This window comes from Salvia hispanica, chromosome 2 (assembly GCF_029641045.1).
Source record: "Salvia hispanica isolate PSC_SH4W2 chromosome 2, Shi_PSC_v1, whole genome shotgun sequence".
NCBI lineage: Eukaryota > Viridiplantae > Streptophyta > Magnoliopsida > Lamiales > Lamiaceae > Salvia > Salvia hispanica.
The window spans coordinates 21,447,153-21,474,368 of NC_142693.1; the positions used below are offsets into that span (position 1 = coordinate 21,447,153).

Consider the following 27,216-nt stretch of genomic DNA (forward strand, 5'->3'; position numbering starts at 1 on the left):
TTGTTGTTGTAAGTGTTGTGTCTTAGTTAAGGAATGAAAGAAAAAATATGGATAAAAGTGGTGTAGGGTCCAGAATAGTGTTGAGCGAACTCTTAATTAAGAGCACTATTGCTCTACTGCTCATGCTCTTAGGTCTAAACATGTGATTTTTCTTGAGACGGAACGTGCTAAACCTGTTAGCAGAACCGGATCATCTAAAATGCAAGCGCATTAGAAATCGCTATCATGATAAAGTTATGTGGCAAAAGATTATAAAAATTGTTAAGGGTTTATAAATATAAAATGATAACTTTATGAAATTATAAAAAAATTATCGTTTTGGGAACAGATTAAAATGGAAAAGGAGGAAACAAGTTGAGTGCAAATTACTTATTATAATGGGGCAGAGTGAAATTACGGTATTACAGAGGTGTTTTTTGCAAATTCATTGATTAAATTAGCGGGAGAAACTCAGTTGTTTAATTAGCACTGATATTAACAACTGCTAACAAGAAGGAAAAATCATAGTTGCATTTTCTTCCAATTCATCTTGAAAGACAATGGGAATCGGTAAAAGCATCTCCAAGGGGAAAAGGTATATTTTTCATTTATCTTCTTAAAAAGGTAATTATACATTCTCAAAATTTAATGGACTCCAAGAGAAGAAGGTAAATGAAAAAGACATAAAAATAACTAACTTTCGAAGTTCAGAACGGTATACTGAAGTTCGGTACGATATACCGAAATTTCGATACGATAACGTTATAGATATTATTCATACCGAAATTTCGGTATACCGAAACTTTCGATACGGTAACGATATGAAATTCTTTCATATCGATATTTTCGATACGATAGCGATACAAAATTTTTGGTACAATACACCGTATCGACCTAACCCTAATTCTAACAGGTCGGTTTGTTGTTTTTATGTTAGAATTTGTTTGCATGAATCAATGTAGTTGAAGTTGTGATGTCTTTTGTTCTCTTTATAAAAGCATGTATAGCTAATTACTTTGCATGTTACTCGTGTGATGGGGGATTAACGTCACCTGATGGGAAAATCTCAAACAACGTTTTAAAACAAGCAATTCTGAATTTGAACACCCAATTTCTTGAGCTGGTCAATGAACAAAAGGAGGTTACACCACACATGCTCTGTGTAGGATCATCTTGTTTGGTAGGTATTATTTGTGTAGGTTTTGTACATGTAGCGAATGTCGGGCATTCGAGGGCTCTAATGGGGCAGGTACGCGTTGTGACTGCGGGAAGTTCTAAGGCAGTGTTATGGGGCCTAATTAAGCCTAAAACAAATATTGTGACAACCTCGGTGAACCATTGTGCAAGTGAACAGCACGCGCGGGAGGAGGTCTGGAAGCAAATCGATTCACGTGATGTAGGCTTCGAAAAGACAGATGGCAAGTATCGTGTGAATGACTTAACAATGGTGAGAAACTCAATGTTAATCATTGCTGGTATCCATTGTATCATTATAACAGAAAACATTTTGTTCAATTTCAGGCTACAAGGTCCATCGCAGACGCTTATCTTAGGACATTGGAATTTAATAGACTAGTGTCGGACGAGAAATACAAGACAACGCACGAAAGATTTCCAGTTCTGTCATCAGAGCCTTCCATTTTCAACTACAAACTTGGACCGAAGGACAAATTCGTCATCTTTGCTTCACGTGGACTATCTCCAACTCTCCGATCAAGAAGTGGCTAAGATTGTTCACATGTCGCCACAAAAGGTAAAAGTTCCTAGGCCCATGCATATGCTTCAAAAGTTCATACGTCTAAAAGTTTCTACGTTTCGTACAGGGAATTGCAATGAAATTGCTAAAAAGAGCATTGAAGAAAGGCTTTGGGAAAGATCAATAGTTGAGGCTTAAGAAGTGGGGATGCTCTGCATTAGAGACACAAGCCCTATCAAAGAAGATATATCAGTTTGGATGATCTGCCTAGATCAAAAATTGATCAACAATTCCTCCACACGGCTAAGAACTAGCCTAAAAACTGATGGAGCTAGCTGCACCCAAACCCCACATAAATTAAACTGGCAACAGCAAATGACTCAAATTTTGGCAGCAACAAATGACTCAAATTTTGTTCTGATTGATGATATTTTGTGCATATGACTCTGTTTTGGAACACACAGTGAATTTGGTTTATGCCAGGAACATAGGCATGTGAAACAAATACTCCCTCCGTCCCGCTTTAGCAGTTCTATTGACTTTTCTGCTCTATTTTTGTAAAAATGATAAAAGTTAGTTAAAGCGGGACGGAGGGAGTACTATTTGATAGATGACTGTGAGAGTCACATTCTGATAGATGATATTCACGGTGACTCTGTTATGTTTTCTACTACTTCTCTTGATAGGGTTACCAGGCATGGCCTTTAGTAAATCTCTTTATTTGTGTTTTTACTTCTTTTGATATATCTTCTTCCAGATAAACTGTTGGCCGCATTAAACTTTTGGTATTTGACCAGAAAAGAAAATCAACATTTGTGTGTGGCAAGTGAGGTTCGCCCGTTTTTCAATTTCAAGATACAAGATTATTAAGTTTACGAGAGGGGAAGTGGATGCATCCAAAATATTGCAGAATGTAGAAATAGAAATTCATCAATCAATATTTTACATATGGGGAAGAAGATTACATCTTAACTTTGACTAGGTAGCTAAAACAAACATTAACTAATCAACCAACACATACAAGCATAAGTAGAACAATTACTCACCAATATAAAGCAGATGAATCTGAAGAAAAGTTCTAAGTTCTTTTCCGAAAGCTAGGCTATGGATGTGAAGAAAAGAGCATATCTTGAACTATAACACACTCGGATAACTACACAAAAGAGGTGAACCTACATCATCCTGCCATATGCTTTCCCTACCTCACTCGAGATAGTTTCGTTGAGTTTTGTGGAGAAGCGGCAACAAAGCCAAGTTCCCGAAGGGCAGCAAGTGCAACTCTGCCTATTCCGGAGATGGAGAGGGCTGTACAAACACAGCCGGCCACACTTGATCCAACCACACTCCCGGTCCTCACCTTTCTTTCATTTTCTCAGCAACCCCCTGAGCCTCCTTGTGATCCATTTTCACTTTGTCACGGCCATACCCTGCAGTTATTTATCAATCACTCAACACTTCTAAATAAAAATCTCCACCATCCATATGCTCAACCAATTTTTGATGAATGTGTATATATATGTAATAAAAAGACCTGAAGTCCACTCAACAAACACACACACACACACACAACAAGCTTCAAACACTAATTAGCTTGTGATTCTACACAGGAAACAGCCTTATGCTATCCTGCTTATGCAATAGGAAAAAATCCAGAACGACCAACACACTTCCACAAATTGTTCCAAATCTCAACAATTCAGCTACCTCACAAGTCAAAAAACATTATTCAGCTCAAAACTCTACTAATGAAACTCAATATTTGCAGTACACATACCTGAAATCCACACACACACACACACACACACTCAATAAGCTTCACCCTTATTAACTTGTGATTCTACACAGAAAACAGTCTAATGCTACCATGCTTATGTAAGAGGAAAATTCCAGAACAACAAACAAGAAAAATGTACTCCAATATTTTTGTAGTTGATTAAAAGTTTAAACCTTGAGACATAATTAAACCAAATACACACACACACACACACACACACACACATATTTCCAAATTCCAACAAATTTAGCTACCTCGCAATTAACAAAAAAAAACATTCAGCTCAAAACTCCACTAACGAAAACTCACAATTCACATAAATAAACCATAAGCTTGTGAATTTCAGTCTGAGGGGAAAGTCGACCTCATTACTTACCGAGAAACTAGATACGATTCTGAAAGAGAAATCTGACAGCGCTAGGGGAGCTGTGAGTTCTTTTCGCGGTAATTTGCATGAAGGCGCCATCCGTGAGCATATGCTGCAACACTCTTGCAATATTTTTTGAATCGTCAATGCCAAGATGGTGGCTTCCTAATGGTTTTAAACGGAGTTCTCTCATCATTGAAAGCATTCCCGGTGCCTGCATCCAGACAAGCAATGTCCAAGTGAATATGGACAGACGTAACAAGAAGCAAGGTCTACAAGTGCAGTAAGCCATCGTCCTTCAACAACATAATCATACAGCACCAACAACATATATTTTGGGACGGATATAAGCTAGGATCAGGCTCTGCGATATGGATTCAACAAGTGGTGCACGAATTCACAAAGTTATCGATTTCCATCAAGCTTGGATATATAAGGACAAAAATATGAATCTTGATTACCAGATCGACACATGGAGCATAGCATGTAGGTTACTCACCCTTCGATTGTAGAAGTTTAGGTAGATGTCCTTCAGATTGATCCATTCCATAAAATATGGTGGAAGCTCCATCCTGGATACCTCACATTGCTGGGGTACTTTGGTTTTCAAATCCCAATTCCCACTGGTGCATACCAATTGCATTAGTCATAACAATATAAGCAAATGAATCGAACTAATTCAAGAATGTGACAATAATCATGTCATTTGGAACTAGCAAGGGTAAAATGCTCAAGTTAAAGAAAATGGAAAAAACAAAGTAAATGGAATTACAGAGCATATGAACTATCAAGCAAAGGGGACTTCATAAAGGTTTAAAATATTATCATATGATAATGCAAAGGCATACTCATCAACCAAACAGCATGTTGCATTTGTATATTTTCCAAGAACATAGATATTTTAGCAAGCAGCTCACCAAGTTACAAATGCTGCACCATTGAGACGTCCATCTCCCTCCTCTGTCCATAACCTACTACCCACATTGCGCTCCACTCTCAGCCAACTTTCAAATTGTTCAATGACCTCAGGAAACGTTATGGCTGTGTCATGCCAGACACTACAAACATCACATATTTTGGATAAGTTTTTGAAGCAAGCAACAATTATCAAAATTATGCATCATATGGTTATCTCTAAGAAATATAGGAGGCTAGGAGCCAAAAGAAGAGAGCAATGAAGAACAAAGCGTCTTAAAAGATAATGATGTCAGATAAGTGACAGTGAAGGCTTGTACAAACAATGAGGTCACACAAATACAAGGAAAAAGATTCAAACTCTATGCCTGCTTATACTTTTGTGGATGAAGATGATGAGGATGAAGATATTAATATGATTGGCTCTGATGAAGGAAAAGAGGACCCGCTTTTGAGTGACGATGATATAATTTAGTTATGTGTTCTATGTAATCTGCAAAGGCGGTCCTTAAATCCACATAATCCAGGTAATAACCCTCCAATGCAGAGCAAAAGAAAATAATTGAATGTAAGAAGAATAATAGAACTAAAAATAGAACAAAGTAATTGAGAGAAAGACCATACCGGTCAACCCCAAAAGCACCATACTTTCCCTCAATGTACTCATTTATTCTTTTCTCATTCATCTTTGTAGGCCTTACGAACCTGAAGAAGTAAGGAGAAAGTACAGAAATCTGATAAGTAGTGAGTTAATCTTGATAAATACCACGGTGCATGGTAAACACCCAATGCTTGCCCCAGATTTAGCAGCAGATAAAGTCAAACAGCACCCAACAAAATATACAAACAAAATCATGTGATAGATAAATCAAAAGGTTGCAAGTGTGAGTCCGAATGAAGGCATCAAAAGGCGCAGTTCCTTGTGATGGAACTTGATGAATGTGGATGTGAAGACCAACTCAACGATTGATCTAAAGAAAGCATCTTATTTGTGATCGAAGGATGGTGCGGATATAGTAAGGAAGCAAGTTGGTGGCTGAAGGAGACGTGAGCATCTTGAAGTCTTGTCCATAGGGAGGAATCTCAAAGCAAAAGAATTTCCATGTGAAAAGGAGACTATGAGGGGGTGTTTCCTCTAGGTGATGTGATGGATTGATAAATTTTGAGGTTGTTTGATCATCCAAAACCATAGAACACTCAATCATACGTTTAATCTATCACTCAAAATAAACATTAAACACCTCCTTCAAAAACACAGCCCTATTTATCATCAATCTAATCTATCGCGAAATTCTCGTTTTGAATGATTCTAGAAAAAAGGTCCCCTGAATGTGAACCTTTTTTTGCATTCTACGAAAGGGAAACATGACAGCACGCCAATTCTCATGGCGTGTAAACCTCCGCCTTCTCTTTAAACACGCTTATAGCACTGAAACACGCTGTTAACATTGACATGTTTACCTTCATACAATACAAAAAAAGGTTGGAACCGCTTTTCTAAAATCACCCCGAATTGGGAATTTTTCCCTAGTCTATCACCCAGAGTGACCATCCCCTCAAAGAAAATTAACAAGCTAACTATCTAGGTACAAGTAAGCCAACACCAATTGCAGGAAAAGGTACAATACCTGTGAAACACATCCACCACATCCAAAGTTTTCGCATCAAACAACAGCACAGGAAACTCCAGAATCTCAACTTTGCCCTCTAAATCGAGCACCAGAAAGTAATCGAACTTTTGTTCCCGGAGATTCCTCAGCTCCGGAATTCCATCCCGCAGCTCAATCGAGCAGCTATGGCAGAACTTCTCAACATGCATAGAATCATCCATCTACACAAAATCACTCCACATTATCCAACTAATCTATCAATTAACAGCATGTTTCGAAGGTATTCGAGCGTGTTTACCATGGTGCATTTGCCTTGGGTGTAGTACAAGCACATTGGCTTCCAGTTTGAATTTCTGCGCATTGTTGGAATTTCAGATTGCGTGAGAGTAGACGGCGCGGATTCTTCGATTGAGGCGCAGCAACGGGTGATTGAGGGTTTGAATTTGGGCTGATTGATGGAAGTGGAGAGTGAGGAGAGGTGGAGGAAAGGCGGCGGATGAGGGGAGAGAAGAGGGGCTCGGCGAAGCAGGGGAAGGCACCGAGTGGCCATGGCCGTCAAGCTAAAATTGAGGGCTACAATTTCAAATAGTATGTTTTTATATTTACTAGTAATTTATTTAAATCACAAATTATAAAAAATATTATTGCTATGAGAATTGGAAATAAAATACTACGGTGTATGAAATAAATATTTTATTTTTTCTTTTTTTAAAATAATTTATTATAGGAAAACATTGGTAATATTTACGATAAAAATAAATAGTGTACATTTATAAAAGAAATGGTTGTGTGTATTTATATCCATCAATATATGTTATGAAACTATGAAATTTCTAAAATGAAAAATTTATGCACTTTTCTCAATAAAAAATTGGCTTGAAAATATTTAAAATATAGGGATTTTAGATGAATAACAGAATAAGGTTGGGGAAATATAGGGAAATATATTGAATTTCAAAACTTTTGTCATGATGAGGAATAAACCTTGCAATGTGAAACAATGAGGAAGAAAATTTTGCTAAGAAACCTTCATGCACTTCATTTATTAGAGAACAATGTGAATTTTATGGAAATATAGATGAACTTAATAGCTCACCTCATATAATCTCTTTTAAATAATTACTAATTTTCAACAGAATATAAGTTAACTAGTACTAGTATTATGTTTCTATGGAATCTTTGTTAAATAATGTGAATGTATGGATTCAACAATTGGATAGTTTGCTCTTAATGAGCTGAGCTCAAAACCAAAAGTTGAGGGAAAAAGTGATCGATGAATCTACTATAGAGTTTCAAATCACGATCTAAGGGTAGAAAGCATTTCAATTGCATTTCGCGCCTATCTCGCTTTCAAAATTAAGATTAGACGATCCAAATGCATTCTATGTGGATATCGGATTTCCTCTATTTTAAATCCGACCGAAGCATAATCGTAAAAGTACATACTATGATACTACAATTGCTTATTGATATGTCTTTCTCCAAGCTTGTCAAATTGGTTATTGTGTTAATTTTTTTATGTGGAATGTCGGGTTTTCTCTATTTCAAATCGGAATCGGAGCATAATCATAAAAGTACATAGTATGATACTGCATGTGCTTATTGATACGTCTGTCTTCAAGCTTGTCAGATCGATTAGTGTGTTACCTTTAGAAGTGAATGTCACGTACAACTTAATTTATTTTGATATTTGTTTCTTTTATAGTTAGTTATATGACGACGAACAGAATATATAAGAAAACATTGACTAATTAATCCGTCATTTTATATTTAAAGATTGATTAGTTTTAACTTTTTTATTACTATAAGAGAGGCAAATTATAAAAACAAGTCACGATCTAGTTAGTTTGAACATATACGATCCTCAAACAATTTTGGCAACGAATTCAATACCCCAACACGAGAATTCACAATAGCTATAAACTCTTTATCGATCCCAAATTATTTTAATTGACATCAAAATATAACATCCAATCCATCTTATATCTAATACTATTGAATAATAGAAGTAGCATGTTTTATCGATATATATCTTCGTCAATTAAACGTAAAACACCAATAGCAATATATCTCGAGTTTCAACCTTTATTCATGAGGGAATCCAAGTACCAAAAGAATTTGCATCCTTCATAGAATCGAATACCATAGTGGTTCACCAAACTTTTACATGATGAATATTCCACGAATTCTTTTAACTAATATCGAAATCAACTCTCAAAAATTCTTATCTACCTTGCCACATGTATATTCCCAACCAAAAGAACAAACAAACAACCCAAACGTGATCAAATTTAGTCCAACAAATCACCAAAAAATCATAAAATTTTGTCAAATTCACATCCCTCCCATAACTTCAAAAACAATCGCAAAACCATGAAGTTTCGCAAATCAAGCAAACGTCGTTATTTTTTTAATATATGATAGCATCGTTTAACTTACTGACGGTGACCAAATACAATTTCACAAAATAAAATCATGGTTTTTCGACTATTAAAGTTAGAATTTTAACAAACGTGGAGTTTGATTTTTCTAATAATTTGCCCGAATAAATTAGTGAGATAAATTCAATTATATATTTATATATAATATAAATATTATATGAAACTTTATTTGAACCAAAAAGATGAAAAAAAAAAAAAAAAAAAAAAGTTAGTTTATTATACCCAATAATCTCTTTCATTCACAACTTCCGAAACCGGCTTAGCCATCAAACAAGCATACAGCTCTTCCACATTCGGCCAATTAGCCGAGCAGCCGACGTCCTCATTGAGGCTCGAGCTGCCCCCTCCGCCGCCCGTCTCGTCGCAGCAGCTCGACAGCTGCGACGAGACGGGCGGCCCTCCCCCGCCCCGAGCCGCGGCGCCCAGCATGTCCTGGGCCCGCCTCAACTCGGCGCGGAGCAGGCCGACCTCCTTCTCGAGCTCCCTCTTCTCGGCCAGCGCCGCGTCGAGCCGCAGCTGCATGGCGCCGTGGTCGAGCTCCAGGCTCTGGCTCTTCCACCGCGCCCGCTTGTTCTGGTGCCAGATGGCAATCTGCCGGGGCGGGACCCCCAGGTCCCGCGCCAGCTGGAATTTCCGCTCCGGCTCGAGCTTCTTGCCCGAGTCGAAGCTGGCTTCCAGGAGCCGAACCTGCTCCTGGCTCAGCCGCTTCTTCTGGATTTTGCATGTTTTTGAGGCTTGATTGTTCATTTTTTTTTCTTCTTTTTAAATTTTTTTTTGGGGGGGGGGGGGGGGATTGAATGTGGGATTTGGGGAATGTGTGAGAGAGTGTATAAATAGGGAGGAATGTCAAAATTGGTGATTGTTGTGGGAAGGCAAGTACTAATTAATGAGTATTTAAGTGGGGTTTGAAAAAATTGAGATTTGGGGTTGTTTTATTTAATTAAATAGATAGATATAGGTGGTGGTGGCTGACTTCTCATGCATGAGGGAACTGTTTTCACGTGGGTTTGGTCCTACAATGGAAAGTCTAGAAATAGGCTATCTTTTTTTTTGTTTATTATTCTATTCTTGATTTTAGGGTTTGTGGGGTTGGGGGTGGGGTTTGGGATTGGGATATATATATTCTAGTTAATAAAATAGGTTATCTAGTTGGGGATTAAGATGAATAATTGGGTTATAATATAGCAATACAGATCGAGTTCCAAGTTTGGAGCATGAACTTGGTTTTGCTTTAAATGAATTTGAATTAATAAGATGGATATATGTGTATTATAAGTAGTAGTAAGAGTATGCTTTTGTCACTAGCATAAAATAGAGTTGGTTACACAACTGTAGTAACAAGATCATGTCCATTTATTTATGGAGAATTGGATAAGATAAAACTGTTTGAATAGTTTATGTTACTGTTTTTAAGTTGAAGTTAGTGTGTGGTTCAATTGATGACATGATGTCTAATTGAATGTGTAGCATGTAATTTTTGTGCAAAAATATCAGATAAGAATTAGTTTCAAGCCTTAGATTATGGTAAACTACAATTAAGTGGTTGTGTTCGAATCTAATGAATCATAATATGAATTCACAATTACGAAATTGTTCAGAAAAGTAAAGAAATCAACAAAACAATAAGGTAATTAAGAGTTCTATCAAAAACTGCACGAGAACAAGAAAATAGAAGCAAACGAGAATCATGGATTCATTGTGTAATAACATCAATTGCGAAATAGTTAGGAATAATAACAGCAATAAAAAGTAATGAAATCATCGAAATAACAAAAACAAGTGTACTATCTAAAATCACACAAAAACAAGAAACAGAAGCAAACGAGCAAACGAGCAGTACACGTCATGGCATTATAGGCGCCTTTGTTCTTGTGTATATCTGTATAAAATATAAATTGTCTGATAAACAAAAGTGTGGAACCTGCGACTATTCTTACATATATGTATCTGGAATCCAACGAAAAGCAGAAAACAACAGCTGAATATTTGCAATGTTTGAGAATTAGACCTTTGAATTTCTATGTCTTTCTCATATATGGTGGCCTTTTTTCCTTTATGTGGCTTCAAATAGTATGACTTAGTTAGCTTCCGATAGTGTACAACGTGGGGTCATCCTCTCTTACAATGATAAAGCATATAATTAGAGGGATTGAAATCACTTCCTAGTTCCTAGCATATTTAGTTACCACACTTCAAAACCTTTTATTTATCTTGTATTTTTTTTTTTTTTTCATGTTTTTTTATTTTTCATTTATCTGTTATAGTGAAGAAGATCACCACCGATGTGTGAAGATATGGTGCAACAACTATAGTTGTTTAATGCATGTCCCAACTTAAAAACATAAGTAGGGCCCAACCCAACCCCGGAGGATTGGTTCAGAGCTACCACAATGTGGGATCGGCGATAGTCCCAACTTCCAAGGGTCTAATTTAATGGAGTTTACAAAGTTAATAATAAGTTGATATATGAATCATTTTGCTGCAACATGTTACCCTCCATATATCAACTTATATACTCCTATTACATGATCCATCACTTTCTCCACCCACAATACATTTTTAATGACAGTAAAACTATGTCTAAAATGAGATAATTAATTTATTAATTCGATTTGCACCCAATTAAATTTAAGTTGAAGAGATGGGTAAAGTATTACTACTATATCATATTCTACTAATTAAAGATGCACTCTATTTTCCTCATGCTATTTTAAAGAAAATCAAAAGTCGTACGGACTGAGAATGGTTAAGCCAATGGGTATTGGGGTCAGAATTCAGATCCAAGACTTATTAGAAAGTTTGACGCCACCGCCGCCGGCAAGTTGACATCAAATTGCACAACTTTTTTGACGAATTAGTCTTCATCCTTGCCATAAATAGACAAGTAAATTTGGAATTGCATTTATTTGATGTATGTGACAGCCAATTGTATACTTGAGAATATTATATTATTATAAATTAAATGTGTCCCACATCCAACTTCTCATTTCACTCCAAGTAAATAAAATTAAAGACGCAATGCGAAAAAAAGTCTTCAAATTGAGAGCACATTTGTCGATTGTATTTTAATTTTTTTTCGAAGCTTTCATTTGTGCTTTTTAATTTCAAATGAGACACCAAGAATAATAACACTCACTTCATAATATTTTTTTTTTTTGGATGATTTTATTTGTATCTTTTAATTTTAGTTAAGACACTGGTAATGATCACATTTCTGTAACATATATGATGGGGGAGCGCTAGGGTGCATTTTTAATTAGAATGCTAACGTAGATCCAATCGGGTGCTGCCACGTGACACGAAAAAAATAATATTATAAACACAAAAATGCATTACACATTTGTGAAGTTGTACATGCATTTCCGCAGATTGCATTTTAGTTATAGGCAAATTGCATTTTATAATGTTAAGTTTTGCATTTTAACATAAATTGTCTATAATGGAAAATAAACTAGGAGTATATATAAATGCAATCCGTTTATATATAAAATGCAAATTAAACAGTCAATATCTAAATGCAAAACTTAACTATAAAATATGCAATCTTCCTATAACTAAAATGCAATCTGCTAAAATGCATCTATCATTTCTACGAATGTATATTGCATTTTAGTGTTTACAATACTGCATTTTTCGTGCCGCGTGGCAGCACGTGATTGGATGTACGTTATCACTTTAAAATTAGTTAGCATATTAGTATATCTCATATACGATGTACTTAAAAACATACTAAATTATTACATGTAATTAAATGGAAAATTGTGTTTAACTATTGTTTAGTGGTGTAATAGTGATGTAGTATAAATAGCTAAAAAATACCAAGATAATTGAAAATTATATTTATAAATTATTTAAATCCATACTAAAAATCGCCATAATTAAATTAAATTTGGGCTGTAATTTATAAATAATATTACATGTTTTATGACTTCAACACAATATATTTGAATTTATATATTGTTAAAGAACAATGGTACTGTTAATCACTAGTTGATATTGGGTCCATAGTTCCCGTGGGTTGATGTCTAAATTTAACTTTTATGCGGGGATGGATTACTTTATTTTTTATTCCAACTTTTGAGTTGAGATTTTGATTGAATGCAATAAAAGGAATACATATTGAATCTCAAATAAATAACTTTATTCCTACGCCAAAAAAAAAATCGAGGACGGTACGAGATTTAATAAATCTTAATTGTAATAAGAGTTATGAATAAAACATAAATTCATAATTTTATTAAAAGAACTAAAAATTACATAAAGTCACGTAATTTTATCGAAGGGAAAACATAATTGAGAAAGCAGTAGTTTATATAATAAATAAATAAAATAAAATAGTCGGTCTCATATCGTCTCACTGGCCAGTGAATTCGCATGCTCAAGTAGGCATACGTCCGCGGGTGCCGCGTGTTCAGCACAACTCGTGTACGTACTATAACGTACATGTGCGATCAGCACGCGGCTCCGACATCACTAAACTAGGTACATGTTACAACATGATATATTTGTACTATATATATAGCAGGTGGATAGACATGGTATCCCCACATAATACGTAAGACTTGATGTTATAAAAGCTAAGTTCATGTATCAATATAGCAAGCAACCATGATTGCACTTTGAACTTAAATTTGGCATCTGCCAAAATATTTTTTGAGGTGGTCCTAATCTAGGGTTTCCTACCTGACGTTTGGATTAATTTCAACTGGCTCCCACATTTTTGCATATTGGGAACATTTATAACTTGATTGGACCAATTAAAAATTGTATTTTGTTAATTATTGGAAACTTTGTGAAATTACATAATTGTGCTAAATTCAATGTACTACTCCTACTAGAAAGAACCCATTAATTCAACGACATACAAAGCGTACGACTTTATTTTATGTCTTGTCTTAGTTATGCCTTGATTATTATTTTAGTTTTCACTTTTGATCTACTCCCTCCGTCCCACATAATTTTACCCAATATTCTATTTTAGTCTGTCTCACATAATTTTACTCATTTCACTTTTATCATTTTTAGTAGTGCACCTCATATTCCACTAATTTATTCATACTCACATTTTATTATAAAACCAATACTTTAAGGACTCGTTTGATAAAAAAGATGGGATATGAGAAGATATGTAAAACAAGATAAGAAATACGGGCTTCATGTCAAGATATGCAAAGATATGATTTTTTTCCGTTGTTGTTTGATAGAAAAGAAATTATCTAAATTTGTATTGTATATTAAATAACATGGCTTAACTTGACAAATTGGTGGGATACATAAACAAGGTTAATGTTATAATTTTGGTAAGATTAGATAGGGTCTTGGTCTTATATTGGGCTTTGAGTTAAGTTTAACTATGATATCAAACAATTAGAAATGTCCATATATAATTCTCTATCTTGGTATTACAAACTTATCAAACATGCCCTAAAAGTAGGACCCACATCCCACCAACTTTTTCAACTCACTTTCTATTACATTTCTTAAAACCCGTGCCAAGTCAAATTGTGTAAAATTATGTGGGACGGAGGGAGTACTTGCTAGACATAAAGTACCCCCTCCGTCCCGCTTAAGATGATACGTTTTCCTTTTTAGTTTGCCCCAACTAAGATGATACATTTCCTTTTTTGGTAACTTTCTCTCTCCAGTTAATACACTCAACTACTTTTTCTCACTCCTATTAAAATATTCATCTTTCTTTATCTCTCTACTTTAATACTTACATTCATCTTCTCTCTCTCCAATTAAACATTTTAACTAATAACTCCTAAAATCCCGTGCCGGCTAAGCAATGTGTCATCTACTCATCTTAGTCGGTACGGAGGGAGTAACTCTTAACATTTTAGTTATATAAAAAATGGTTAACATGAATAAATTACTAAAAAAAAGTCTTCTTTATTTTATTATTTATTTAACTTTTTTCCCACTTTAACTATTTAATAAGTACAAGCAGTATCATTTTTATAAAAATCGCGCTTATAAAAAGTGTCTCACTTGCCGTGGAATGTAGGAAATACTATTTTTACTTTATACCTGAAATAAACCATTATAATTTCACTTTTTAATTGTGCCATATAACTAGATGTATGTAACTAAACATAGTATTAATACCTTGCATTATATTGGCATTTAATACAGTTTACCACAAACAAAGTCCAAAAACTTCACAAAATGAATACTCCACTATTTTTCATTGTGACAGTTACAGTTTTTCCATAAATTTATTTTGGACCCATAAATTTTGGGTGCCCTGTGTTTTTCAATGAGCATTTCAAACAGCGAGCCCAAAGAGCCGCGGGTAGTCTAATTTCAATGAGACGAGGTATCAAAGCAAATCTGTAAACTGGGCTTCATTAGAAATCTAGTTATCTAATACTACAAGTACTAGATTAGTTAAATTGTGGTATAAAATTTGATCAAATTTTAATTTATCTCACAATAAAAAAAAATATTAACCTACATACAATATTTTAATTTGTTGTTTTTTCAACCAAACAATGTACTCTAACAAAAGGGTGTCATTATTTAACTAACTCCACTCTTCGTAATGTTAATATACTCCATCCGTTCCACGTTACTTGAGACGTTTCTTTTTGGCACTGGATTTAAGAAAATTGTGTTTAGTAAGTTAAATAAAGTAGAAGAGTGAATAAAGTAAGAGAGAGGGGAGAGAGTAAAACAAAAGAAAGAATAAAGTAAGTTTGATTAGATGTTTTGTTTTTAACCAAAAAAGAAATGACTCAAGTAATTTGGGACAATCCAAAATGAAATACGCCTCAAATAACTTGGGACGTAGTATGTCATACCAACTACTATTTCAATATGAAATAACTGCAAACGTATCTAACTTTTGATTTTTTTGCTAGTTTTTAAAATTGCTTGACAGACCAGCATTTACCCTAACTCCATGATTTTTCCGACAATATGTTCTACTACTTAAGAAAATAAGATAATATAAATAAAATTAAAATAAAATGAAAATAAAGAAGTTGACCCGAGGATGATGTCCATATATGATTTAATGATTTTCATATCACATACTTACGATTTACTTAAGAACTTTTATCATGAGTTGATTGTAAATAAATCCAAACTTTGAACTTTTTTTAAAATTTGCACAACAGATCAGGATTCAAATTAAATTATTAATATTGACAGTTTACCATACCTAATATAGTAAAATAAAATAAATTCAAATATGCATACAATCGAACCCAAAGAGTGCGGGTTGCCAAATATTAAATCAAATCAAATTTGTAAATTGGGTGTAACTATAATCTGGTTACTGAATAGCGTGAAATTTGTTCAAATTCTAATTTATCCTACAATTATAAAAATTATTCAAATAAAATTTCAAGAACAAAGTACTACAAATTATATCGTTTAACTCATCAACAATGCTATACAAATATGAGATGAATTCCAAGAACAATTTTCACCGGGACATAATTGTAAACAAAATTTTAAAAATTATAGAATGGATAACAATTCAACCAAAATCATGATTCTTTTTAACAATTTACTCAATCCAATAAAAGAAAAAGAAAAAGAAAAAGAAAATAAAGGGGAGAGAGAGGGGTTGATCTGGTGTGTGATGGTGTGGTCCCATTACAGTGAGCAGCAGGTGGAATACCAATTGGTCACGCCATACTCAATATTTGTGTATATTTGGGGTTTTACGTCCACTGCCACACCTAAACTTGAGGGCGGCGCGCACCTTACTTCACTTGTCGTCATCTCTCTATCTATCTCTCTCTCATCTTTATATAAGTAACTTGTTATAAGTTATGCTACAGCTGCATATCTCTTGTCTTTTCTCATGCCTCTCCAAAGTCAACTATTGGTCGAATGGATGTCTGATTACAAGTTTCGTGTCAAGGTGTGGACGAAGAAAAAATAATTTTACTTCTTGTAGTACTTTATTTTTCATCAAAGAGAGCACATCTAGAGCATTTAATATGTGCTTGATTGAGGGTATAATGAAAATAGAAACAACACACACTTGTACTTATATGAAGGATTGATAGGTCATTCACTATATAATATAATGGTGTTGTATTTTCGTTTTTGGTAATCTTGCAATGACAGTTCACAACTTAGATCGTTTATAAATTCGCTCATTTTTTCTTGTTTCTAGATTTACATATACAAACTATCGAAATTTGATAGATCGTAGGGGAGGAAAATGATTGTTATAATACCGCATACAACTAATTAAGTCAATTAAGAAGTTAGATCTAGAGAGTTGCGAGCGCAATCTATCTCAAAGTGGCCTCATTTCTAATAATTGAGTCGACATGCTTCCTTCTTTTCACGAAGGCCTAGCTCGTTGTGGAAATCTGAGCATGTTCAAACTGAATCATGTAATTTTAGAAAATTAAATCACTAATTTTCATTATTTAATTAATGTAATTTTTTAATTTTAATTCAGTATCTGTCGATTTTATAGTATAGCTTATCTATCAAACTGAGCAGGTTCAAACTGAATCATGTAATTTTAAAGAATCATTACTTATCATATGGCAATATAAATAAATATATAAAATTAAAGAATAATTAAATTATATCGAAATGAATAAAATTAAATTCATGGCTGACTTTTAGGCAGAAGATGATGCAACACTACAATTAGGTGTTATGACTTAAAAAATTTAAAATATTAACGTGAAAGTAGAAAAATACTCCATTTTTCAAAACTGAAAATAGGGTTATGTCATTGCATCTAGCATAATTCTAGTATTAGGCACAAAAAAAGGTAGGACATTAATTAGTTAGTTAATGCGATTGCGAAATTTTAACCATCCAGTTAAGATAATTAGTAGTCCTTTCTTTTGGATAATTCGTTGACTAAATTAATGACTCATCGCTTAACATACAAGTTTTTTTTTTCTGAAAACTTATGGTAGTTAGTAAATGATAGCCCTGAGTAGAGCCTTACCTAGCCATTACCAATTGCAAATCTCTTGTTACTATTTTTTTTATATATAGGAGTATACTTTAATGGGACTTATAAAAGCCAAGAATATTAATACTCCTACTATCTTTCTAATTTTCAATTGGGATTTGGCCTTGGAGAAATTGTAGTACTACTCCATATTCGAAAATTTTGTGTTATCAATTTAAAACAATACTCCATAGGCCATAGGCATTGATTAATCTTTTACTACAGTACTCCCTCTGTCCCAGTTTAAGAGTCACATTTTACCATAAAAATCCGTCTCAATTTAAGAATTATATTTAGAATCTTCCATATCTGGACATAAAATTTTACCCTATTATTCATCAAAATTACAACCAAATGTCATTATCTACATAAAAATAAACAAAAAAAATGAAAAACCGAAAAGTCAAAGTATCTCACTTTCCACCAACTCACTTCATTTATTATACACTCCACGGCTCCACCATCTCACTTTATTTATAACTCACTCCACTAAATTATTAAAACTCATCCATAACCAATTCTAACTCCTAAACCAGGACGAGGGAGTACATTTATGCAACTATAATTTCAAGTTATCAGAGTTTTTGGCATTACAATATGAGTGTCAAATCAATAACACAGCAGTACATATTAAAAATCAGAATATTTCATTATGTAAAAAATTAAGAAAAACATTAAAATTCATTTTTTATAACTGATTTTTAAAATTACGCAATACGCTAGCTAGAATTGGACTTAGATTCATGATTACTGCAGCAAATTAAGTTTAATTTTAACTATTTGAGACAGTTGAAAATAAAGTAAATAATGAATTAGTTCCAAAAAAAAAAGAGGGTGACGTGGCTAGTTAGATGAACAGGTATAGGATAGAGCATGTGATGACAAAGTGAATCTACAGCGGTGAATCGCAGAAAAAACGAAGAAAAAAAAGGAAAAAAGGTAGAGATGGATTTACCTTGTCTCTGTCCACACGATTATTTTCCAATCTTGTACTGTGCCGCTGACACCCGAAGATATCCATCAGCTTTATCGATCCATGGTGAAATTCATCATCACCTCTCCCCCTCTCTCCTCATTTCCCCCCACTGACATAGAATTACCTGCACACTTCCTCACGCACGCACGCATATTCAAACAAATTCACACACACACTCACACACACACACGCTATCCCCGCTGCCGATTGCAGCAGGCCTCTGATTCTCCCCAATTCCATCCTCTCCCCGTATAAATCCCCAATTCAACACTCCAGATCGCAGAATCCGATCTCAATGGAGAACAACAACGCCGCCTTACCTCCTGGCTTCCGATTCCACCCCACCGACGAGGAGCTCATCACGTACTACCTCCTGAAGAAGGTCCTGGACTGCGATTTCGCCAGCCGCGCCATCGCCGAGGTCGATCTCAACAAATCGGAGCCGTGGCAGCTTCCAGGTAGGCCGGATCAGGTTCAATTTCTTCTTCGATTCGGTGATTTTTGTGTTTATTGATGGAATTGAGATTTTTTGGGGGTTTAGGGAGGGCGAAGATGGGGGAGAAGGAGTGGTACTTTTTTAGCCTGCGCGATCGGAAGTATCCGACGGGGCTGAGGACGAACCGCGCGACGGAGGCCGGGTACTGGAAGGCGACGGGGAAGGATCGGGAGATTTACAGCTCGAGAAGCGGAGCGATGGTGGGGATGAAGAAAACCCTAGTTTTCTATAGGGGAAGAGCGCCAAAAGGGGAGAAGAGTGATTGGGTTATGCATGAGTATCGCCTTGAAGGGAAGTTTGCTTATCACTACTTGTCTCCTAATTCTAAGGTAATTTTTTTTATAAATATTTAATTTATTTTATGTAACATAGGTGAAATATTTTAATCTTGTTATTGAGTTAAATTGAAGGAAAATAAAGTACTAGGAAAAAAAATCATCATTTTTTGTGAGTGAAGAATAATGTGTGAACAAGTTGATATTTTTAGCCTAATTTATGTTGTGAAGTATTGTGAAAATTGATATTATACCTTTTAGTTATACATGTGTGAATAGGTTAATATTTTTAGCAGAATATATAGAATAATAGTAGTGTCTATAGTTGAAAAATGTTTGAAAAATGAAAATTAGGGATTTTTATGACAATAAATAATATTAACATAATGATTAAAGCTATGCGATGTTTTTACTATTTTGGTTATTTTAGTATTCTGTTAAAATCTATTCAACCTAACCTGACGCTTTAGTTCCAAAATTTTTATTAGAAGGAAATAATTGTGCATTATTGAGTGAGCATTCAGTTAAAATCTGTTCATCCTAATTAATTATGCATTATTGAGTTTTCAGAAGGAAATAATTGTGCGCCATTTGCGCTGCTTTTTTAATGGCAGCAGTGATTTTAAAGCTGCTAATTAATTATCTATCCTTTTCATTTTTATGGTGTTTTAATACGATAGCGAAATGACATTTTACATGCTCATCAAAATAATTTCTCCTATTAGCGATTTTTAATTCCTTTTATTGATATTCAGCTCATGCGACGTGACATGTAAATTGTGTAGTCATTCAAATCCAGTTCCGGATTGCATTTTAGATATCATCAATCTCTTAATTGCCTTGTCACGAATAGTAGATTTGATTGATTCATGTCAAATTGTCAATCAACATTGCTTAAATCAATTTTCGATAATTTAAAAAGTTTTTGATGTAACTTTTCTATGCCACGTGGCAATCTATATAGGGAGAGTGGGTGATCTCTCGCCTCTTCCAGAAGATCGGCGTCGGCAGCTCCTCCTCCGCCGCCAAGAAGCGGCCCGCCGCCGCCGTGAGCTCAAACCCTGAAATCAGCTCTGCGTCGTCCGCCTCCCTCCCGGCCCTTCTCGAGCCCTCCACGGCCTCCAGCTGCTCCTACGACGACGTCAAGGAGCACGTGTCCTGTTTCTCCAACAACTCTCTTTTCCTTCCGCCACCGCCGCCGCCAATGGTGTCGGAGCTTCCTCCGTCGTCGTCGTCCTATGCTTCTTATTGGCCAAGGCACGGGCTTGGGGTTCCGGCCTTCCCGAGCCTGAGATCGCTGCAGGAGAATCTCCAGCTGCCGTACTTCTTTGCGCCGCCGCCGCCGCCTCCGGCGGCGGGGGAGGGCGGCGCCGATCAGATGGGGTGTTATGGAAATGTTGGGAGTGAGCTGGATTGCATGTGGCGTTAATCCTGACCTAGGAATATGGGTGTCTATGTTAGTTAGTTTGAGTGGAGGTTAATTTCTAGCTTGTTATGGGAATGTGGAACATGTGTGCGTGTGAGACATTTAATGTTTTCGGTTTTATGTTAGTACTTTTGTTGTGGGGCTGCTTGTAAGAACTTATTGTTAACTCGTTGTGTTGGTTATCTAGCATCATGTAGTAGTTTACGTCGAGTAATTAACATTTATCTTTTCCCTTTCCATTTTATATATATGTTGAAACCTTGTAGTAGTACGTAGTTATATTTGGACCTATGCATGTTCCTGTGGTGACAATTGAGATTCATATTCCTATATTTTGTTATTTCTTAAATATGCACAGATATATTGCCTATTTTGTGCCCTACTCCTTTGTCTAGTAAGAATATGTTCACTTTTTTTTTTTTTTCCATCCTACCAGATTATACACATTCTAATTTAAGAAATATTTTTTTCTCTATTGAGATTTGAGATAAGACTCATTCTCAACTAACATTATTTTAATTATTGTTATTTTTAATCTTTTTTATACTTTAGCTATTATGCATTAAAATGTTTACTCAATCTGTAACAGCGCGCTCTCCTAGGGTACAATAAATGCGGCGGCTGTTACCCAAAACCGACTCCAAGCAATCAATACATAGGCTAGGATTTCATTCAAAGAGTACCGACCAAGGAAACGAGGGAAATATCAGAGTATTTAATGCAACAACTTAACCTAGAAACTTAAATAGGTAAACAAAAGGGAGTTTTATAAATGACGATCAAAACTTAAGAGAATGACATAGGTTTCAAGATAACGTCACGAGAAAAGTATAAGGCCTCAAAAACGAAGAAGAGTGCCAATCAACCAAATCCATATCAGAGTATTAGAACTTAGCGGAAAACGACCAAGAGAAAAAGCATAGCTATGTATGGAGACACAACTGCACTTAGAGTTCGACATATCCATTAATTAATTGAGCTGCTCAACACCCGCCACCGCTCGTCATCATTCAACCTGCACATAGGAAAAACACATGCAGGGCTGAGTATTTTGAAATACTCAGTGAGCTCGTTGCCAAAACATTTTATTCAAAAGTTATGCCACCCTTACCAAGTGAACTCGAGTTTTAAGCAGTTAAGAGAAATATCACGAGTATCACAAAATATTTTCCATAGACTGGCCAGTCAAAAATAACTCCCCATTTTCTCATCAAATTCCACAATCACATATCACAATCTTTCCATGGTGCGACGAAAGCGTGGCCACGCTTTTCGCCCACGAGACCGGCCGACTGGCTAGGACGGCTCCCGATCCCCTCGTGTACACAGCCTGGTAGGGTTTGCGGCCCATACTCAGACCCGAATTCGTATATCATATCCATAGCCCTATAGCTCAATTGAGCGAACTCACAAACTAGGCATCAGGCACACAATCTCACAATAAAACAAACATAGGCATGGCATAACAGTTAAACCACCCTTATAGCTCCGATAATTATCTTTGACAAAATAAAAGAGAGTTTTTGTGAGTAAAGCCCACCTCGACTGCTTAGATTTCAAGTAGTTTCGCTTTTCCGTTATCTGGCTTCGCAACCGAGGTTTCACCTTTAAACTCACATAGGCACATATTCACAAATTAGGTCCAATTATAACTCTTAAGTTATGCATGTCTCGTTACTTCCCTCTTTCCCATCGATTCACCTTAATCTTCATAACTTATAAATTTCAAGTCACACTCATCATAAATTACTAATTTCAAGTCACGCTTAGCATACATATATTTCTTAGCATCTCAACCCTAGATCTATCATCATATGTCATACAAAAGTATTTAGCCATCAAGCACACACTACACAACACACACTCACACGCATAACACACACACACACGGCACACACACCTCACACACTCTCGGCACACACACACACATGTTCCCATATCCCTTCTTACCCCTTTTTCACTCAATTAATATGCATGAAGGTTCAAGAACACCGATTAAATCGGTTGGAAGAAAAAGAAAAGAAGGGGTAGAAGAAGAACAACATAACTCTTAAGCAAAAATACCTTTTTAGAGAAAATCAATCGGTAGAAATAAAGTAGAGACTTGGTTCTTCAATATCCTCGGATTAAACTTCGATTTCTTCTCAAAAGATGAAAGATTTATGGAGTAAAGTGGAAGAAAATTGAGGGAGTGAATGGGGGTGGGGGGCCGAAAATATGGGGGCTAGGTTTAGGGGGTTTCTCTTATTTATAGTACTCAACAAGATCTTTAGGTAATTAGAATAGAATATTTGGTAAGATCTCATTCTCCCAATTAAATAAATAAATGAAATAATATTGTGAAGTAGGGAAGAAGAATTAACAAAAATAGAAGATGGCAATATCTCCTAATTTTCAAAAATTAGGCTAGGTAATTAGCCATGGTTTTGTTTTTGGTATTTTTCCATATAGAATAAAATATCATGGAGCAAAATAAAATAAGGAAAATCCTCCATGAAACAAGGTAGGGGCCGATTTCTATGCCCTTTAAATAAGGCATGGATTTCTTGAATATTGATTAAAATAAAGTAAGGCAAGATCTCTTGAAGTATGGAAAGATTTGGTAGAATAATTAAATTTTAGGTATGGAAGGAATCAAATAAGGGATTAACTAAAATAAAATAATTCTTTCCTTCCCATAATTAAGTGATTTTCGAAAATCACTAGAAAAACAAGGGGGCTCGATTTTTACATCTCTAAACAAGGAAATAATTGGCTCTTGGAATTTAATTTGGATAAATATCCCAAGGATTAAATAAATTCCGGAAAAATAGAAATTCTTCCTCCAAGGGGTCTAGGGTTCGAAAATTACAAGAATTAGGGTGATAAGTATTTATGGAAATTTTCTCTAATATTCTCTCTCACCCATAAACAATTAATTTACCACATAAATCACACAAATAAATAAATCACATGCCACATCATAAAGTCAATAAGTTTGACTTTTCAAACTTTCAACGCAAACCCTAACTCAACTCGGCCATAGTATCACATGAAATAAATGCATTCTCGATGCCACGTCATCAACAATAAATTCTAGGGCTCAAAAATTAGGGTTCTAAAACCCGGGATGTTACACAATCAAAATTGCGTACACTTTTTTTTTTGTCCGTCCTACCAGATTATACACATTCTAATTTAAGAAATGTTTTTTTCTCAATTGAGATTTGAGATGAGACTCATTCTCAACTAACATTATTTTAATTATTGTTATTTTTAATCTTTTTTATACTTTAGCTATTATGCATTAAAATGCTTACTCAATCAAAATTGCGTATTATCGTGGGATAGATGAAGTATGCATGTATCATGTTGTGACAATTTAGATTCATTTTCCTATATTTTGTTACATCTACCCCCTTCGTTTTGTAGTAGTATAATCATTGTGTTATTTTGATACGTTCTATAATAGTGAAAGTCAATTTCTAGCAGAAGGCAATACATTTTTTCTCTCTTAATTTATTCTCTCTTACTTTGTTCTCCCTTCATCTCTCTACATTTTCATTTCTTACTTTATTCTCTGTTTACTTAACTCATTTAACATATTTTTTTAAATCATATGCTGAAAAGAAATGTCTTCACGAATATGGAACGGATGAGTACTATTTAATTGAAGCCATTCACATTTTATTATAAAACTAATACTCCATTTGTCTCATTAAAAATTGAACGTTTTAATTTATAGGTTATCCCATTAAAAATGAAACATTTCCTTAACTAGAAACAACTCTATCTTTACTTTTTCATCTCTCTTACTTTACTCTCTCTTCATTAACACATAAAACAATACTACATAAAATCTCGTGTGAATTTCTAAATATTACATATTTAATGGGACAAAGGGAGTATTATTATACTATAAAATGGATCACATATTTATATATCTTTTTCACTTACTTTCCTTTATACTCCAGTTCTTAAATTTCAGGGCAAATTTAAATAGAACTACTAATAACGGACCTAGGAAGTAATTCTTACTTTCTTAGATATGCATACATATATTCGGTAACGAGATAGAAAGTTGAACTTGGGGAATTTAACATAATGAATTGTGGAAATTTTGGAATTTATGTCTAATAGCACATTTATATAGCACCGTTAAAGTGTATTGGAGTATGTGTTTTTGGGCTCCACAATTTCCAAAGACTACTCGGTCCAAAACCTCATGCCCTCAAGTACATGACAATAATTCAACCATCAAACTCTTAACAATTTAGTCCAATATGATGACATGAAGCTCTTACAATTAAATAAGGATAATTCTTTTATATGTTGCTCATATTTTATTCATCATAGCCCTTTATTATAAAAACAACATTAATAAAAAACTAGTCTTTGAAAATTTTGATTCTAACATTCGTGGTTGCTGATGCATTTTATTAGCGTGGACAGTAATTAGGAGTATAAATTTTCGCACTTCTCTCTTAATGGTTATATTTTTCTTCGACGACTAACAAAAAAGCAAATCTTACGCTATAACAGTTAATTATCATGCATAAAGAAATAAAAAGAGAATTAATAATATAGTATCACACTAGCTAAATCAATACTAATTTATACTATAATTTTATTACATATCAAAGGAATCCCCCCCCCCCCAAAAAAAAAACTCTCTCTTTTATGCATAACCGCAATAACCGAAGTCACACTTGACTCCAAGAGGGCATTTCCTGCCGCAGTTGCCGCAATTCGCGGCGTTTCCCAACACATTCGTGCAAACGCCGCCGCAGCACCGCTCCGCGAAGCGGCACTTGTGGCCACAGACGCCGCAGTTGTTGTGGTCGCCGAGCACGTTGCGGCAGTGCTTCTTGCAGCAGTAGAGGAGGCACGTGCCGTTGTTCGCCCACATCCCGTTGCATGTCGCGACGCTGTGGTGGCTCGCTGCAGTCGCGGCGCCACAGCTCACGCCTTTTTTTACTGCAGAGGCCAAGAACCGGTTGGTTCTTGACCTGGCTGCGTTGGTGGTGGGGATAGGGGAGTCGAGGAGGTAGTATTCCCCCTCGATTTCCCCGTCTTCGAAGGATAAGGAGGCTTGGAAGAGTGGTAGGGAGAGGAGGAGTGAGAAGATGGTGAGGAGGGTTAGGGTTTTGGCCATTGTCTCTCTAGCATGGAGAGGTTGGTTGAGTATGAATTTAAGGGTTGTTTGTGGGGATTTAAATAGCTTCTTTTTTTGTGAGAGTTTGAGGATAAATAATTGTTATAGCATAATATATTTGTAGATGTTGTTATTTTTATAATACTCGATAATCTTGTAGACTCGAATCCAAGACATTTGATATCGACTCAACGTAATTCTATCTTTTATGTTTTGATTTTTTGATTGGTGGTGAATTGACTTATCAACTAGCTAGGTTATCTTATGCCTAATATTTTCAAATTAATTAGGAGTATATGATAAGTTGTTATTATTATAATTAAGAGGTTATTTGGAGGATTGGACGCAACAAAAAAAAATGCTGCTATAAGTTTCCATTAGATCTATATTTTATAATTATATATGTGAATGCTGATTATATTAATATAAAATTATATTTTACTTTTTTTGTTCTTTATTTCTTCTTCATGCAATTTCAGCCTTTTGTAACCCTTCAACATCTGACAATTTAATTTCCATTGGCATCAACCAAGTTAGGCCTGACGATCGTGACAAAAGAACCACATGAAAAGAATAATATAGTTATTTGAAATTGATATCATAATTGGATAAGTAGACATGTTTTTAGTTAATTAATCAGAATTGCTAATGACTTAATTAAATTAATCATGGCTTGATTAACACTCCCCGGACCTTGTTGAGTGCACGAAAAAAAGGACCCCATTATTCTGCCGGATGAACCGAATTAGGCATTTGATCCTCCAAATTTATTTTATCAAATTCCCTAAATAAATAAACAGAAATATTAATAAGGACAACTCTTGCGTGGGAAATAGGACTGCTTCATAGTTTTAAAAATAAGAGAATGAATCGTAAAAGCTATTGATCCATGGTTTAATCGATCGAATGGATCTGATCGTTCAAATGACCAAGACTGAAATATTATGGAAAATATACATATCTATAATTAAATGGATATTTATAAAAATATTAGTATACAATAATTTTTCGAATTTTAAACATAAAAAGGCTGTTTTCCTTTATTTCTTCAATATGGGATACTTTCTCATTTCCCAAAGCTTTAATGAAGTGGATAGCTTTGAACATTAATTGTTTATACATTCATCCAAATCGACTTTGAACAAACAAACACACTAAATCTATGATTTACAAATGTATAGAATTC

General features: G+C 34.9%; 4 protein-coding genes, 1 long non-coding RNA gene and 1 pseudogene across 5 annotated transcripts; 2 read left to right on the top strand and 4 right to left on the bottom strand.

Moving 5' to 3' along the window:
- The first annotated feature begins 1,219 nt into the window (after positions 1–1,219).
- On the top strand, positions 1,220–1,707 carry LOC125189191 (putative protein phosphatase 2C 67). The gene is made up of 2 exons (XM_048086456.1): positions 1,220–1,426; positions 1,501–1,707. The coding sequence occupies exons 1-2, from the start codon at positions 1,220–1,222 to the stop codon at positions 1,705–1,707; spliced, it is 414 nt and encodes a 137-aa protein (XP_047942413.1).
- Positions 1,708–2,566: 859 nt separating this feature from the next.
- LOC125212750 (Polynucleotidyl transferase, ribonuclease H-like superfamily protein) lies at positions 2,567–6,908 on the bottom strand. Its single transcript, XM_048113000.1, has 7 exons — positions 6,640–6,908; positions 6,360–6,562; positions 5,356–5,436; positions 4,734–4,874; positions 4,316–4,439; positions 3,826–4,030; positions 2,567–3,102 (listed from the first exon to the last, which is right to left on the bottom strand). Exons 1-6 carry the CDS (start codon positions 6,889–6,891, stop codon positions 3,833–3,835), a joined length of 999 nt encoding a protein of 332 aa, XP_047968957.1. The 5' UTR covers positions 6,892–6,908; the 3' UTR covers positions 2,567–3,102; positions 3,826–3,832.
- Positions 6,909–8,408: 1,500 nt separating this feature from the next.
- On the bottom strand, positions 8,409–9,565 carry LOC125202207 (homeobox-leucine zipper protein ATHB-52 pseudogene; annotated as a pseudogene).
- Positions 9,566–16,240: 6,675 nt separating this feature from the next.
- LOC125213385 (uncharacterized) lies at positions 16,241–18,808 on the bottom strand. Its single transcript, XR_007174936.2, has 2 exons — positions 18,679–18,808; positions 16,241–16,635 (listed from the first exon to the last, which is right to left on the bottom strand). It is a non-coding gene; the product is annotated as an uncharacterized LOC125213385 (long non-coding RNA).
- Positions 18,809–18,994: 186 nt separating this feature from the next.
- LOC125213377 (protein CUP-SHAPED COTYLEDON 2-like) lies at positions 18,995–21,266 on the top strand. Its single transcript, XM_048113892.2, has 3 exons — positions 18,995–19,157; positions 19,241–19,524; positions 20,435–21,266. The coding sequence occupies exons 1-3, from the start codon at positions 18,995–18,997 to the stop codon at positions 20,897–20,899; spliced, it is 912 nt and encodes a 303-aa protein (XP_047969849.1). The 3' UTR covers positions 20,900–21,266.
- Positions 21,267–25,553: 4,287 nt separating this feature from the next.
- LOC125204205 (protein GRIM REAPER-like) lies at positions 25,554–26,030 on the bottom strand. Its single transcript, XM_048102788.2, has one exon. The coding sequence runs from the start codon at positions 26,028–26,030 to the stop codon at positions 25,554–25,556; it is 477 nt and encodes a 158-aa protein (XP_047958745.1).
- Positions 26,031–27,216: the final 1,186 nt, after the last annotated feature.